The sequence below is a fragment of the Eublepharis macularius genome, chromosome 7 (genome assembly GCF_028583425.1).
Source record: "Eublepharis macularius isolate TG4126 chromosome 7, MPM_Emac_v1.0, whole genome shotgun sequence".
NCBI classification, from domain to species: Eukaryota; Metazoa; Chordata; class Lepidosauria; order Squamata; family Eublepharidae; genus Eublepharis; species Eublepharis macularius.
Genome location: NC_072796.1, coordinates 94578309 through 94595925, shown reverse-complemented (window position 1 = coordinate 94595925; position 17617 = coordinate 94578309). Strand labels below are relative to the sequence as shown.

The following is a 17617-nucleotide window of genomic DNA, read 5'->3' as shown; positions in this document are numbered from 1 at the left end:
CAGAAACATCTTATATATGTCACGCAATCACGAGATAGAACAACATTTTAAAGGTACAGTACAGCATCCAGTATATACTAACGAAAATTTAAAGCTACAGAAGGTTGAAACTGCAGGGCAAACACAACAGAATAGCAGATCCACAATACAGCTTTATAGATAATAAGACCAGTCCAGTATTTGATTTAAGCCCTTAAGGGCTAAAGTATCTAACTTAAAGATCCAGAATGATTCCATCCACAACAATTCCTGTTGTATATCCCCCATGTTGGATGTCCTAATCACCTGAAGTGCAGAGAATCTGAACTCCCTGGGATCTCTATAATGATCTAAAAAATGTTGAACCGGGGGTGCATCTAAATGCTTATTTCTAACACGGGAAATATGTTCCTGCATACGAATTTTAACTGGTCTACTCGTACTTCCAATGTAAATAAGAGGACAGGAACACACAATCATGTAAGCGACATTGGCTGAATTACAGGTGGAAAAGTCTCGGAGGGAAATGGCTTGTCTCATATTGCCTACAAATAAAGTAGACCCTTCTATTGCCAGATCACATACATTGCATCGCCGACATTTAAAGTGTCCTGTTGATTGCCGCCGTTTGGGAGTAGCACGTAAGAAATCAGATTAAATCAAAGAATCCCTCAGATTCCTAGTGCGTCTGTACCCAACCACTGGTACTTGTTCACATCCTGGGATATCATTAAGAAGGTACCAGTGACGTCTCACTATTTTTGTAATCTCCCCTGCCAACGGAGTATATTCTATGGACCAGTGCAACGACCCGTTTCGGTCTTTCCTTGGGTGTAAAAAGAGATTCTCTCGGTGTATGAGATAAACGCATGGCTGCTAAATCAATAACTTTTTTGGGGTAACCCAAAAGTTGCTGACTCTTGCTCTAGCCTAGTTCCTGCACCATTGCATGGTGCTTATCAGAGTTGTTTGACCAGCACAGTTACACCTATTTTAGTCATGCAGCAAAAGGGACAGCTCTACCTATGACTTTGTCAGTGCAACTTTTAAAGGCATATGAACCTTGTTAGAGGCTAGCTATCACTGAAGACATCCCACCCACCTGTTATTATGGCACAAAGGCAAGCTGCTTATGGCTATTACATGCTCAGAAGGCATTGAACTCCTTCAGCTCCCAGGACTGAAACTTTCTGTATCAACTAGAGCAGATTAAAGTCAAAATTCAAGATGCCAAGACTGGCAGAGAAAAACACCAAAGGAATGCCAAGAGCAGAACAAAGAACAGCCAGCCCCTCTCCGATCAATACAATCAGCAAATTTAGAAGATCCAGCAAGTAATGCCTAACCTTCTAAAGACTGAATAAAAGCAAAAAGTCAGCCACTTTTATATGCTATTCAAGGTTTTGGTCTTTAACGATACATACAACAGCCTTTTATAGACATTGTGTGGCTGGTGGGGGGGTACTGAGTCTTCTCTATCCTTTCTTTTAGAGTTTCCTACTTTCTGTCCCCTTCCTCGCTGCTCAGGAAGTTCAATCCCTGAGTGTGATATAGTGGTTTATGTTTGACTAGGATCTGGGAGAAGAATGTGCCACTGAGTTGCAACCAATTCATGGCAAGGGCATTTATGGGCCGTTCCAGACAAGAGACAAGCTGAGATGGTTTGCCATTGCTTTTCTCCACAAAGGAACCCCAGTCTTCCTTGGTCGCCTCCCATTCAAGTATGGAACGTGTCTGACCTTGCTTAGCTCCTAAGTGCTGACAAGCCTGGGCTAAGCTGGGCTATTCAGGCTGCTAGGATCTGGAAGTCCCACATTCAAATCCCCACGCTGCCATAAAAGCTTGGTGGGTGTCCTTGGGCCTTGCTCTTAGCCTAGCCTACCTCATAGGGTTGATGTGAGGACAAACTGGAGGAGAGGAGAACAATGGAAGCCACTTAGGGTCCCCATTGAGGAGAAAGGCAGGATATAGATAACAAAATACAGGCTATATGGAATTTGTTGGGTATTACACAGTGCACTACATTTCTTCAGTTATACTCCATATACAACAACTAGTCTCTCCACAGATTCTATAAAACTGTTATCTTTTTTCTGTTCAAATGTGTTATGTGCCATCAAGTCACCTCCAACCTATGGCGACCCTATGAATGAAAGACTTCCAAAATGTCCTATCATTAACCAACTTGCTCAGATCCTGCAAACTGGAGGATGTGGCTTCTTTTATTGAGTCAAGCCATCTCATTTTGGGTCTTCCTCTTTTCCTACTGCCTTCCACTTTTCCTAGCATTATTGACTTTTCCAGAGAATCTTGTCTTCTCATGATGTGACCAACTAAAACTTGAAGATAAAGACTTTCTAAATGCAGCCATCATCACTGGAGGAGTCATCACAGCACTTAAAATGAGTAAAACACTGGAACCTGACGGGTTTCTGGCTGAATTCCTTACATTTTTTGCTGCTCTCCTTACATCTCATCTAACCATTTTATTTAATTGTGAACAGGGCTATCCTGAAATGAGGCAAAGATAGTGCCAGTGGTACTTCCAAAACTATATTGAGCTACTACAAATTGTAATTTATATCTGCCCTTATATCGCCACAACTGAAGGGGCTATAGATTTACTTTTCTTTAAAAATGAGAGCTAGGAATTTAGAGAACCTGATACATGATGCCAAGAAAAGACAGAAGGAGGGCCCCCCTTCCTCAGCCTACTGGAAGGGGACATGGGATTGCTTGGAACACTGTGCAAAGGTGCACTCCCCGGTGGTTGAGGACTTAAAAATCAGTCTAGTGATGAAGCTTTCCCATTATTTTAAAGAAATCCGCCCCGGGCTGCTTGTTTCCCCCACTAGTATGTTAACAGGGATAGCTTCTGCGCAGAATAAAATAGGAGTCTAGTGGCATCTTAGGGACTGCTAAATTTATTCCAAGAGCCCGGTAGCACGTTAACACTAGCAACATTTATTCCACATGTAATCCTACAGTAGATAGGGCTCAGGGACAGAGAAAGCATTTTATAGCTACCTGCAATTAGTCCAGTGTTGTTATTCCCTTCCCCCGTTAACAACACTGGACTATGTTGCAAGAGGCTAAGAGTGGTTAGGTATAACACCCCTACAATATAATCCTGACAGTGTTAATACAATATTATAGTTTGGAGGTGGGACCGAGGCTGGTTTACAACAATCCGCAAAACATTTCTCTTTTTATTATTATCTCCACTGCTAGTTGGGAGATGCGTGTTTGAGGCTAGCTTACTTGGAATGTAAGCTACCTGGAATGTAGCTTGGAGGTCTGGTCGAGGATGAAAGTATTTTACGACAATCTTTCGACATAGTTCGGTGGTGTTGTAGGCAGAGGCGTATATACGGTGCTATACCCATTCGAACTGTTAATGCTTTAAAATGTTTCCGTCGACGCTCTATCTTCCTGCCGCTCGCCCCCGTTTGTACCCGGGTCTGGTTTGGATTGCCAGTAAACAAACATCCCTAATGCAAAACACACGCCGGGTTGCAACAAGAGTAATGCTAACTCAACGGTTCATCCCACCTCCATCCGGAACTAAAGCTGGCGCTCAGCTGAGGGCGCAAGGCTGGCGCGCCGCTCGCTTTCGTCTCAACCCGGCGGGCCTTCTGACCCTCCAACGGCCTGAATCCAACTGGACGTTAGGGGGCGCGCGTGGCTCCCTCTCTATGATAGAGCCCGCAAAGGGCCCGGCGGGCCTGAGGGTGCGGCCGGAGCAGCGGTATTCCGGTTCCGTCCCGACGCGCTATTCCCTCGTGGGCGAAATTGGAAGCTGGCGCTTCAAGGAAGTTTCGGGGGAGCGCCGCGGAAGAGGTGCAGGTGGGCGAGGGGCTTTGTCTCTTGGGCAGGCCTTGGGCAGCGGTCGGACGGGGCCCTTCCTTGCGTAGGCAGCTGGGTTCTCTCCCCTTTTCTTGGGCCCCAAAATGGGACTAGGCCAAGCTGGCCTCCGCTCCAGGAAGTCGAGCGCACGTGGAGAAGCCCGTCGTCGGCTGAAGGCGGCAGCGGCGGACATGGGGCGTTGTCGTCTCAGTGCCAGGAACGGTTTGCTTCGGCCTCGTCTTTCCGTGGCAGCGGAGTTTGTAGAACAGGCTGTACATGAGGAAGATTTTTTAATCCCCCCTCTCACACACACTCCTTTAAAAATGAGCACAAGTAGACAGGCCACGTTGGGCCGCAACCTTTTTCTGGTGTGCTAACTTGTTGCTTACAGAGAGAGTCTTTAATGCAGAAAAACATTATTAATCGGTGATATCTGAAGTGGCTGGCTCCATCGCTTTTGACTAAGTCTGGCTTTTTTTGGATCATGAATCTCAAGTGTCGTTTATGGGCATGCTGTGTGCGACCTGCTTGTTTGGGATGGCGTATGAATTACTTCTAGAGGCAAGGCCAGGAAATGTGAATTCACTTCGGCGGAAGAGTTGGGAGTGTTTAAAGTTGGCGGTAAACTCAAATTTGCCCGATTTCCTCTCTATAAATTGAGATGTAGGCTTTAATAGGTAATATATATATATATGTATTTCTTTCGTTATTTACTTTACCCCACCAGAGCAACTTACTTCATTCTCCACTCCTCTGTTTTATCCTCACAACAGCCCTGTGAAATTAGGCAGTGTGTGTAACTGGCCAAAGGTCACCCAGCATGCTTCTATGCTAGAGTGGAGATTTTAACCTGGGTCTCTCAGATCCTTACCCCCTCCCCTCCCTGGCTCTCATAAATGGAATGATAGATTTTTTAAGAACAATACTCTGGCTCTGATTTAAATAAATTAGAGTAAATTGTGCTAGCAATCTGGTGCCTTTCCTTAATATGATTATTAAGTGTGATCTTAGTTCAAGATTTGGTGTTCATTTTAAGAAGATACTAGTCTTACCAAATACTAAAAGTAGTTTTTAACGTTTTCATCAATTTGAGGAAGTGCAATAAATGTAGATACCAAGCATACATACATTATTGATAGAATCTTGGCACGCTTCCGTGTTATACAAGATTACACAAGCATCCAACTCTTGTATTTGTAAGAGCCACTTTTTTATGAGCATTGTGACTTTATCAAATATTAAAGGCAGTTTGATTTACTGTGATGTTGTAGAAGAGTAGGATTGTTGAGGAAGTTACTGTAACAAATAAGGGACAGACAAGATCCACATTTTTATTCACCCTTTGTTAGCACTATTTAATCAATAGAATATTTGCTGGTTTTGTAGATACATGTCTCATTTTCCTTTTGACTGAACTGTGGTTACGCTGTTTTAATAGAATATATTGTTTGGCCTATTATGTTTTGCAGTTTTTAACCAGATGGGCTATTGTCACAGAAAACATCTATTATGTAAACCCAATATACTAATGGGTTTATATACTTTATCCTTTTAAAATCTGTAGCATTCCAGTTTGTGAACTGTTACCGTTTTTTGTCTACTTGATGTGTTCTGAAAACTTAGCTCCCAAAGTTCTAGAAGTTGCAGTAGTCTTTGTTCTTGGTTCCTGTGATACCATTCTAATATGGAAATACACTGAGCCTTCAGAACTCTTTTTTAAAAACAAGCTTAATGTATTTGTGTATTTGATGACAGCATCCTTCTTTGACTACATGTGAAATTGGCCCTTTGGTACCTATTTTGTAGAACTGACATAGGCTTTAATTGCTTGGTATATTGAAGACACAATGGCAAAATTTACTTCCAGTATTGATTATTGTGAGTTATTTCTAGTCTTCCAAGTTGTCTGAATGATGATGAATTAGACAGCTAAACATCGTTATTGCCACTGATGTCTTCATAAATCAGTGGCACCAGCTGGATATCTCAGTGCTAATGATAAATTGCCTCTTTGTCAACTGGGAGATTGGTTAAAGAGTCATCCTATAGCCCTGACCCGTGCCCTCTTCACAGCATAGCAATTATTTAAGTCTGGAGATTCCATTTTATTAAGGTTTTGTCTTGATGATGCTAGGAAATACCATGTACTTAGTTTGAACGGAGTCTGTAGAGAATATGTTGTTGTGTTTGCTTAGATATCTGTAGTCCCAGAGGTATGTAAGTTGTAATCTTTAACCTTGTTTCATCTTTCATACTTGACAAACAGGATTGACTAAAAGAACAATGTTTATTCTTTGGAAATCCTCTGAAAAAATTTCTGACTTTGCAGAGAGTCCCTCCTTTTGTGGACTTGTGAGCAATTAGAATATTGTCACTAAAATCAGTATTCATTGTATTAACTTAAAATGTGCCATAAATTGTTGTATGAATTTCAGTAACTCAGAATAGTTGGTAGGATTCAGCAAAGTTTATTGTGGAATGAACTGAAAAATAAACTTGAGTGGTTTTTTTTTTACTGAACTGTAGTCCATTTGTTTTATGTCTTTCTGCAGTTCCTTTCATCAGATGCTGAAAATGGAGTCTAAAATCCTGTTTATATCCAGTGGCTTCATTATCTTTTACGTTGGACTGTCTTGTATTTTTAGCCAGCAAGGTATAACTTGAATATTCAAGTATATTATTTATTTCCCTTGATTATTTAAATAGACAGAACTGCTATAATGCATAGAACCTAAAAGTCAAACTTTTTGTTAAATCCAGCTTCAAAAAGGTTTAACAGTTAATTTGAGGGGATGTATTTAAATGCAACAAGAGAAGAAACATATGGTGACTAGCTTTTAGATTATTCATAGCAATGTAACACTGTTAAAATATTTACAACTGCGTAGATAACTAGGTAAATTCACAACTGGCCACAGCCAACCAAGAATGAAGTGATAGCGCATTCTTAGGTTTTCAACAGCAGCTGTCACTGCTTTGTTTAGGAAAAGAAATTGAGTCTCTCTCTACAGGACATCTGACATGTGAAGAACACATGTCAGGAGATGCTATGGTAGCCAGGAAGGGTAATTTTTACTAAACACTGGAGCTGTGTGAAGGGGCTGTGAAATGCCAGAAGGGAAACTTCAGCCCATTATAACCTCTCCAGATCCAAGCCTGGCTCTGGAAGGCAGATCCAGGCCATTTCCATTCCCTTTGGTTGCCATCCCACACAGTTTTAGATTGTAGAGGTGAAATTGACAGAGCCTTCAGGGAGGTGAAGATGAAATTAACAAACCCTCTAAGGAGCTCTCCCAGCTGGCTCTGTCTTTTTAAACTATGCTTCCTGGCTAACATTGGCCATTTCCCCACTTCTTAGAAATAGCACCCCTTTCATGGAACACTGGCAGCTCTTTCACACAATTTCTGATGTCACCGTTTCCAAAACGCCACGAAAACAGAATCATAACTGCCTGCCTGTGTTTTGGAAATGGTGATGTCAGAAATCACACGAAAGAGCTGCCAGCGTTCTGTGAGTGGGGCACTATTTTTAAGACATGGGGGAAAGGCCATTGTGTCTCCCTACACTTGACAAACACATGCCGAAGTATCTTGTGCAGAGAGACTCATAGAAATAGGAGGCTGCTTCATGGCTGTTGTGCATGGATCTTGTTAGTAAGGTGAAGAACTGTCACTATGCATATGCTAATCAACAAGTGTCTGGAATGGCAAGCCAAATGGTTTAAAACATGCATAGGAAATAGTGACCTGATACCTGGCATTTCAGAGATAATAGCAATATCAGGTGGAAGCTACTAGTACTATGGCTTGGATGCAGATTATTGTATCTTTTAAGTTGTTGTTGTTATTCACCTTTCTCGCTGAGCCCCAAGGCAGATTACACAGTGCAAGTTGCAGGCAGAATGCTGGCCTTACTAATGTTTTGGTAAGCAGCATTTTCTATTTCTCAGGTGTGAACGGGAAAATTGTGGAGTAAGTTTGGTGACTTGCTCCATCTTCATGGTAGAATTTATGCAAGATACAATTAAACAAGTGACTGTGTGCCCTGACTTTTCTTGGATTCTTTAGAAATACAATAACCATATGTCTTTTCCCCCTCTACACCCTTAAAGTGTGTCCAACAAATCGGGGCAGGGGAGCAATCATTTTCAATCTCTGTAAGTGTGCGTATAGATGTCCATATGAGTTTTATCCCACGGAGACTCCTGCAGGACCAATAGAGAGGACCCAAGCTCCGAACTAATATCTGTTGATTAACAGTGCACATTCCAGGAGCAAGAAGATGCATATGTTAATAAAATACTGAATGTTCCCTTAACTAACTTGTTCCCAGAGAATTCTGAAAATATTTTTTGAAGAATGAAATCACTTCCATCACTCAATAATTTCCTTGCTGACATACGTTCTCATACAGTTAAGTTACATATTATTAATATATTTGAGAACAGTTATTCTGAATAGGCTAAACTGTTAATTTTAGCACTTATAATTTTTTTAAAAATATCATTTTAAAATGCTGTTTTTATCTCCTAAGGTTTAGTTACTGTTTGCTGAGTACCATCAAGATGCCTTTTTGTTCACTAAGATAATGGTGAGTGTTTTATCTTACCAGTAGCCAGGATCCCGTTCTTTAACAAAACTGTGTTTTTGAAAATACATAGGATTTAAACAATAACAATGGTCTCCTCTTTAGGTGTCAACTTAGGCAAATAGCTAGGAAGCTTTTGTAATTTCATACAACGTCATAGTGTCTTGTGTGTTATTTTTAATTCCTGTATTTGGGCATTGACAGAATTTACTTTGCAATAAAGTATTGAAACAGGGACAATGTTTTAATGAAGAGAATTTAGTTAATTTATGTATGATTTTGAAAAATTATATCGCTGGCACAGTGATGATTTCCTTTTGCCGTTTACCCATCTGAAATCTTCCTGATGTGTATTTTCTAATTCTGAGGTGCCAGTTAAAGCTTAAATATGCCAAGTGATCTGTTTTGTCTTTTGGCTAAACATTCAAGTTCTGTTAATGTTTTTTTTTTTTTTTGGTAGTGAATATCTTGATTGTGCGCCTAGCAGACATCAGATGTATTCAGACATCTGACTGTCACATTCTTCTTGCTCATAACTGTGAACGCTTGGAGTGTGAGGTAATTCTGTCTTCCATTTATAGTATGTCAATCTAGAGTACTGTAGAAATGCGTTATGAAGAAGAAATTAAATGTGGCGTTCTTGTGAAAAGTAGAATCAGAATTTTAAAAGGCCAGAATAAACTGCAAAATATGTAGGAGAGCCATTAATTTTGAATGTAAAAGAAGATTGGCGATAATGCTTGAAAAACTGTATTGCTCAGTACTCAGTATTTTTGTTTTGAAAACTGGTTTTGAATTTGATTCCATTCTTAAAAGCAGAACTATTTTAAAGCCAAGTTTAAAGTTAAATTGAAATGCCATTCTTCTTAGAATGTTCTAAAGGCTTGCCTTACATGTAATATATATTTAAATTTCTCTATTTAATTGAAAACAAAAATGACAATTTTAAAAGAAGCAAGGAGCTTCAATTTGGATAAGACATTTGCTTGTTTGATGTATCAGCTCAATATAGCAGGGTAATTGGCAGGTGTTTGATTTGACACACTAACTACGCTTTTTCATTGCAGGCTGGCAAGAAGAGATTTAACAGAACCGTTGTTGCTTCCTGAGTGAACTTCATTTATGACTTTAAAATAATATGTTTGTTGTGGCTGGAAATAATTTCTACAGCAAGATGTTGTGAATCCAACTTTAGCATTGTCTGTCCTAAGAGAATTTCCCCCCAAAGGCATGAAAAAATGATTTGCTATACACTTTGTTTGATTTAACACATTAATAATCCAAGTTCATTTTGGTTTTGCATGAAAATTAGGTCTTAGGGGAAGTGGGAATAGTGTACCCTTATGGGAATTTCTTCATCTCTCCCTCCTCTCCCTGCCAACTTTCTACATCCTGGTTTCAATAGCAGAAATACCATTCTGCAATAGCAGAAAATGGATCTGCATTATTCTTCTCTATTGAATGAAATTACTGATAAACATAGACATTTTTGAACAGGGCTTTTATTTCTCTACATGCTAAAAATAAAGTTCTTAGGATGAAATACTGTTACTAGAATAAAATATTAGTCAATGTTTTTTTACTTGTCTTCTATTTCAACATTACCCTGAAATATAATCTGTTAAATGATGTTAATCTTCATTAATGAGAATGTGTGTTGCAGGCCCATATGTGGCAATGAACTGCATAAGCTGTTGATGACACTGCATAAGATAAACATCCCTTTGATCCAGAGAGTTCTCACTGTTGAGTTCAAATGGGAAAATAGCATTGGGAGCCACACAAAATACAGAGGCACCTGTATAGAAAATTAAAGTCAGGATACTAAATTATAATGTAATTTTAACAATTATCAACATTTATTCTATTGTGAGAGATGTTGTTACCACTAAAATGTTTTAAGTGTGCTTGAATTTACCATAGTTACATGGAAGTTTGACATCAGGGCTATTTCCATGTAGAAACTCTCTAGTGACGTGTTGCTGACAAGTCTTCCATTGAATGGTAGTTCCTCACTCAACATATCTGAACAAGACCATCTGCACTTTTATATTCTGTGGTAATCATTTTAAAGTTATCTACATTATCCAAACACAAGACTTGCACAAAAAATACAGGTTGGGTACTAATGGCTGTGGATGGAATTCTTACAGAATGTAGCTTTCGATGTATTGTCGAAGGCTTTCACGGCCGGAGAACGATGGTTGTTGTGGGTTTTCCAGGCTGTATTGCCGTGGTCTTGGCATTGTAGTTCCTGACGTTTCGCCAGCAGCTGTGGCTGGCATCTTCAGAGGTGTAGCACCAAAAGTCTTTTGGTGCTACACCTCTGAAGATGCCAGCCACAGCTGCTGGCGAAACGTCAGGAACTACAATGCCAAGACCACGGCAATACAGCCCGGAAAACCCACAACAACCAATGTAGCTTTCTGTTGCTGTTCTTCTCTCCCTCATCACCAAAAACCAGTCCTTAGAAATAGATGGTATGTGATATGGTATGAGGACTTCAGCCAGGAATGAAAATTGGTGAAGTTCAGGGATGGCCCCCTCCCACTTAAGCTGAAATGCCAAAATTGTACACTGTTATCTTCCTGGTACTCACAAATTTTCTTCGAGACTTTGAGTCCTTTATATGTGTGAAGTCAATATGGGCTGTGATTATGTCCAGAGGGTAGGGTGACATTTTTGAATGTTTTATAATCCTTGCTTACCAAAGGGAGGAAATGTGCTTCAAGAGGCAGACCAAAAATGGAAATAAATGAATGTTGCAGCTAGAGCTGTTTCTAGGATGTGAGACTCCTGAATAAATTATGCCTTTTAATTTTCAGTGCTATAGTCTAAAAAAACTCAGAGGATTCCTCTAAAGCCTGTAAGAGGCCATACATGAAAAATCCTGAAAAGACAAATCATTTTTATGTCCTTTACATAAATCTGCAAGAAACAAGAGATGAGGTCTCTGCCCAATCAACAAATAAAGAACCTTGAGCACAAGCAGCAAAAACCTTGCAAGAACTGGTCTGTTTAAATGGGGTAGGAGGTGTTCAAATTACATAGCTTTGTTGCACCTTTGACTGTTGTAACTAACAAAAAAGAGCGTGGTGTGTAGAAGCCCAGCAGGTATCCTTCAGTACTTTTTAAAGTGTACTTTTAAGATTTGTAACTGACAAATTTGCATCTGACATATCAGCTTGCCAGTGAGATGGCACTTGCTGCTGCTCCCTGTTAAAGGGACATTTCATGACCATGAGAACTTAAACAGGGTTAACATACCTGTAACTTATGTTCATCGAGTTCTTCTGTGCTGACACATATGGGGACTGCGCAGGCGCAGGCCAGCCGCCGGAGAATTTTCTAGAGCTTCCATGGCTCCGAAGGGGCCGTTTGTCGCGCGCCTCAGCGACCGTTTTCCCGCCCAAACGGTCACGTGATCCTCCAGCGACCAACGGCCCCTTCCCTCAGTTCTCCCTTGCCGCCGCTTGACCAACACACTTCAGCCATAACACCTTAAAAACACCAATTTCCGTTACAGCCATCACATTATTGTGCATCGGAGTTCACAGCGGGGTAGGAGGGAGGGTTGTGTGTCAGCACAGAAGAACTCGATGAACATAAGTTACAGGTATGTTAACCCTGTTTTCATCTTCGTTCTTCTGTGCCTCCACACATGGGAGTGTACCAAGCTTCACACAATAAGGAAGGCGGGGGTGAAGTCCAACACAATTTTATTGAACAAACAAGAACAACAACAAAGAGATATGCATATACACCTCTATGTAAAAAACTGTGCAAGGACACATAAATACTCAATATTTACATAAGTATACACCCCAAGGTACATATATACACACATTCACTCAAGGGCACCTTACAGGTACGCCAAGAAAGTATTCCCAAGACTCCCTCAGGAAAAAAGGGAGTGTAGGACAGCCTTAGCCACAGATACATCCTGCTCTGCATTGACATCGACGGCGTAATGCCTGACAAAAGTGTCTGCAGAGGACCATGTGGCTGCTTTGCAAATATTAACCAGGGGCACCCCCCTGAGGAGTGCCGAAGAGGATGCTTGGGACCGCGTGGAGTGGGCTCTGACATGAAGCGGACAAGCCAACCCTGCCAGGGAATAGGCTTTGCTTATAGCCGTCACAATCCACCTAGACAGGGTCTGTGAAGAAGCCCTGTTACCTTTGTCCTTGGCCCCAAAACATACAAACAGGTGAGTACAGGAACGGAATTCCTTTGTCCTATCCAGGTAATAGGCCAGGGCCCTCTTCAAGTCTAGGGAATGAAGGGCCTTTTCCCCCTTAGAGGAAGGGCGAGGAAAGAACGCAGGCAGTGAGATATCCTGCGAGAGATGGAAGGCGGACACCACCTTGGGCAGAAACCCGAGGCAGGGTCGCAGGACCACCTTGTTGGGATGAAACACAAGAAAGGGAGGGTCAGACCGTAGTGCAGACAGCTCACTGACCCTTCTGGCCGATGTGACGGCCACCAAGAATGCTACCTTGTAGGATAGCATGTCCAAGGAGCATGTAGCCATAGGCTCAAACGGAGGCAACATGAGACGTGAGAGCACCAAGGACAGCGACCACTGAGGCACTGGAGCCGACACAGGTGGGTAAAGATTGTACATGCCCTTAAGGAACTGGCGGGATTGTTGATGAGAAAACACCGTAGCACCCTCAACTCGGGCGTGAGCAGCTGATATCGCTGCCAGGTGGACCTTGAGGGAGGAAACCTTCAAGCCCAGGCCACGCAAGTGGCACAAATACTCGAACACAACCCCCAAGGGACTGCTCTCGGGCACCACCCCCTTGGCAAGTGCCCAAAGCTCAAACCTGCGCCACTTGGCCGCATAAGCACGCCTAGTGGAAGGCCGACGGGCATTCAGGAGGACCCTCTGTACCTCGTCAGTAAAGCCTACAGGGGAGGAACGATCCGCCAAGCCGTCAGGTGCAGCGTCCTGGGATCGTGGTGGACTAGGCTCCCGTTCAGGAGAAGGTCTTGCCGAGGGGGCAGACTCACATATGTCCATTGGGACATCCGCAGGAGCTTCGGGAACCAAACCTGCCGGGGCCAGAAGGGGGCCACCAAGATGCAATCTGTCCCGTCCTCCTCTATCTTGCACAGGACCCTGGGAATCAAGGGAAATGGAGGAAACATGTAGTGCAAGCCCTGCGTCCACGTAAACTGGAAGGCATCCCCAATAGAGAGGGGGTCGCTCCCTGCCCTGGAACAGAACGTGTGGGCCTTGGTGGTCGCCGCAGTGGCGAACACGTCTATCACCGGATGACCCCACATCTGGAAGATCGGCCCAACGCACTCTACGTTCAGTTCCCACTCGTGATCCAGCAATGGGACCCTGCTGAGGGCATCTGCTCGGGCATTGTCTGACCCAGCCACGTGAATAGCACGGAGCGACACGCCGTTCCTGATAGCCCACTGCCAAGTGAGCGTGGCTTCCCGGCACAAGGCCATGGACACTGTGCCCCCCTGCTGATTCACGTAGTACATGGCAGTCGTGTTGTCCGTCTGCACCAAGACCTGACGATTTCTCAGCAGTGCTGTAAGAGACACAAGTGCAAAACGAATGGCCCTTAGTTCAAGCACATTAATATGGAGGGTCTTTTCCCTTTCAGACCAGACATCCTGCACAGACACATCACCACAGTAAGCCCCCCATCCCAACAGAGAGGCATCAGTGGTAACCGTGATGTCATGGTGCTGATACCCAAAAAGGGTCCCTTTAAATAAGTTGTCATCAGACATCCACCAGTCCAAGGAAGAGAGGATGACCCTCGGGATAGAGAATTTAAGGGACGGAGGGTGCAGCAGAGCATCGTACCTCCGCACAAACCAGTTCTGGAGAGGGCGCATACGCAGCCTAGCAAAGGGCACCACAGAGGTGGCCGCTGCCATATGCCCTAGTAAGCACTGGATAGTGCGCACAGACTGGAATCGGTTCCTTTTAAACATGGACACTAGACCCCTCAGGGACCGAGCCCTCTCCAAGGGGAGCAGGGCCTTACCCTCCACAGAGTCTAACAGTGCACCAATGTAGGACACCTTGCAGCTGGGCACCAGTTTGGACTTTTCAAAGTTCACCAGGAGCCCCAGGCGTTGGCAAGTGCTAAGTACCAAGCCAATGTCCTGCACCAGCCTAGACTCCGATTCAGCCACGATGAGCCAGTCATCGAGGTACGGAAAGATGGTACAGCCTTCCTCCCGTAGGAAGGAAACCACAGGGGCCACACATTTAGTGAACACCCGCGGGGCAGTGGAGAGGCCAAAGGGGAGCACCTTGTACCGGAAAACCCTCTGCCGGTAAACAAAGCTCAGGTATTTCCTGTGCTCCTTCCGTATCCCCACGTGAAAGTATGCGTCCTTTAAGTCAAGAACCGCAAACCAGTCACCCTGTTTCAGCAAGGCGATCACAGCCGCCAACGTAACCATTTTGAATTTGGTCACCTTGAGGAAGGCATTAAGGCCCCTCAAATCTAAAATGGGGCGTAAACCCCCATCCTTCTTGGGGACCAAGAAGAACCTAGAGAAGAATCCCCTTACAGAGTCCTCATAGGGCAATTCTTCCACAGCACCCTTGGCCAAGAGCGACACGATCTCCGCATCCAGCTCGGCCATAGTGTTATTGACAGCTGTCAGGGGTGAACTGCATCTAGGCAGCTCAACAAACTCCAGCCCGTATCCCAGTTCAACAATAGTTAAGACCCATGAGTCAGATGTTATTGACTCCCACTCAGAGAGGAGTGGACTCAGTCTGTCCGAAAAGTTCGTGGATACGGCTGGCGTGACCCGTCAGTACTGCCTCCCGGTGCCCTGCTGATCTTTCTGCTGGGCCGGTTGTTGTGCCGGACGAGGCTTGAAAGGCCGACGCCTCCTCTGCTGGTGTGCGGGAGGGTAAGGCCGCTGCTGGTAGGCCGGATACTGCTGGTAGCCCGGCCGCTGCTGTTGGTATCTGCCCTGGTAATGGTAAGGGCCGGACCGGGGAGCGTACCGTGACCTTGAGGAGGGCTTGTCCGCTGGAGCCAGACCCAAGGACCGCGCCGTCTGCCTGTCCTCCTTCTTCTTCTTCAAGGTTTCATCGGTGGCCTTGGAGAACAGCGAGTCCCCCTCAAAGGGCATGCTCTCCACCCTGGAACGCACCTCTTGGGACAGGGCCGTCGATCGTAACCAGGAGTGGCGCCTGAGGACCACAGCCGAAGCCATTCCCCGAGCAGCAGTGTCAGCAGCGTGGCTCCCAGCATTCATCTGCTGCTTAGACAGCCTAACAGCCTCTGTCTGCAACAGGGAGACGACAGCCTTCTGCTCAGGCGGGAGGTCTCGGGTATAGGACGCCAACTTCTCCCAGAGGTACAGTTGGTACCCTGCCATGATGGTCTGGTAGTTGGCAATCCTCAGACCCAGTGAAGAGACAATGTACTGGCGCCTGCCCATGGCATCCAGCTTCTTCCCCTCCTTATCGGCAGGCACCGAGGAGTGACCCGACCGTCGGGGGTTGAATTCCTCCGTGACCAAGGAGGAAGGTGGAGGGTGCTTCACCAACGCCGGCCAGGTGCCCTGCTTGATTTTGTAGAGCTGCTCAATTCTCTTGGATGTTGGAGGCTGATCACAGGGCACCTGCCACACCTTCTCCACGATCTCCTCAATACCCTCGAGCATGGGAAAACCAACATACGCCGGATTATCCCCGTAAATACGCTTGAGGAGCTTGTCCTTGGTCTGGGGGACTGCTGAAGAGATATCCATCTCTAGAGCCTGGGCCATCCTTGCCATCTGGTCGGCGTAGATGCGGAGATCCTCGAACGGCGAGTCCGCAGATGGCACTAGCTCCTCAGCTGGCGACGGTTCGGACCAGGACTCCGACTGGAAGCCAAAACTCTCCACTTCCTCCTCATCGGAACCGAGCTCGGATTCCTGAGCCTGGAGTGGAGGGGGAGCCCACGCCGACCTCGATGTCGAAGGCCTCGGTTCCGACACGGAGAAGCCCGCAGGTGCCCCCTCCCATTGGCAACGGTATGGCGAGGGGAGGTAGGAAGCCTGTCGATGCCGGGACGCAATGGATCGGACACTGTCCCCGGAACCATGCCGCTCACGACCGACCGGAGGTGGAGACGGACGGACAGGCGACGGACGGCTCCGACGAGGAGACGGGCTCGGTTCCAGCCTCGGCGACCGAAGGGCAGGCGACGGTCGGCTCCGACGGCGCGGGCTCGGCTCCGGCCCCGACGAGAACTCTGCGGGCACCGTCTCGAAGGCCATCGGATCCGGCACCGGCACGGAGATGTCTTCTGGCTCGGGGGAGCCCAGATGAGGGGAAGGCGTGTGAGGAAGCACGATGACCTCCTCCTGAGGAGCGGGACGCGGCGACCGATGATGCTTGGTCTTCTTCTTCTTCTTAGCCGGTTCCGAAGAAGATCTCGGAACCAACGCGCTCCTCGCCTTCGAAGGGGACCTCGGCTTCGACCTCTTAGGCTTCATCGGAACCGATCCGGACGTCGGTTCCAACCGGGGACTCGGTACCAGGATCCTCGGTTCCGACGTAGGTCTCGGATCCGACCTGGTAGAAGATGCGCTACGGGGCGGCCGCACCGGTCCCTGCGCTGGAGAGGCCGCTCTCGACGCCGAGGCACTTGGGGGACGCGGTTTCGACCCCGACCTCGCGGAGGCCACTGAGCCCGCTCCTGAATGCCGTCCGGCAGAGGGGCTAGGGCCGGCCTTGGGGGAGGGCAACGGAGCGCCTCCGGACATGACCTTCTGCCACAGGGAGGAGTTCAGTCGGGCCTTGCGCTCCTGCCGGGCCTTGTTGGTGAAGCCCTGGCAGATTTTACAGGCCGACACGTTATGGGTCTCCCCCAAACAAAACAGGCACAGTTCATGGCCATCGGTCTTGGCCATTTTCGTGTGGCATTGGAGGCAATGCTTAAAGAGAGCCTTTGAGGCCATCTTCAGGGGCACGCGAAAGGAAGGTCAAAAACAGTCCGAGTCAAATTACCGAGTCCACGACAAAGTCCAAAACGAGATCCGAAGAATAGTCGAGGTCACGAAGTCCGAAGTCAAAAGCCAAGCAATCAGTCAGAATAAAGCACGAAGCACAAAAAAGCACAGAGCAACGAAGCTCACGTTCTCTCCAAGCGGCGGCAAGAAGAGAACTGAGGGAAGGGGCCGTTGGTCGCTGGAGGATCACGTGACCGT

The 17617-nt window shown here is 45.7% G+C and overlaps 1 protein-coding gene, 1 long non-coding RNA gene and 1 other non-coding gene across 5 annotated transcripts in view; 2 read left to right on the top strand and 1 right to left on the bottom strand.

The window, feature by feature from the left end:
- The first annotated feature begins 3670 nt into the window (after nt 1-3670).
- On the top strand, nt 3671-9995 carry LOC129333685 (uncharacterized). 3 transcript variants are annotated; one of them, XR_008597440.1, is made up of 5 exons: nt 3671-3819; nt 6378-6478; nt 8360-8416; nt 8874-8971; nt 9481-9995. It is a non-coding gene; the product is annotated as an uncharacterized LOC129333685 (long non-coding RNA). The 3 variants fall into 3 exon arrangements; XR_008597439.1 differs by having other exon boundaries at nt 3672-3825; XR_008597441.1 differs by lacking the exon at nt 3671-3819 and adding an exon at nt 3859-4502.
- On the top strand, nt 8708-8789 carry LOC129334148 (small nucleolar RNA SNORD87). The gene has a single exon (XR_008597486.1). It is a non-coding gene; the product is annotated as a small nucleolar RNA SNORD87 (small nucleolar RNA).
- A 36-nt stretch (nt 9996-10031) lies between the features above and the next one.
- Nucleotides 10032-17617, bottom strand: part of MCMDC2 (minichromosome maintenance domain containing 2) — a 28629-nt gene continuing 21043 nt past the window's right edge. The window contains exon 14 of the mRNA XM_054985511.1: nt 10032-10211. Within this exon, the coding sequence (XP_054841486.1) occupies nt 10045-10211 (167 nt within the window). The 3' untranslated portion in view covers nt 10032-10044. The remainder of the gene's footprint in view (nt 10212-17617) is intronic.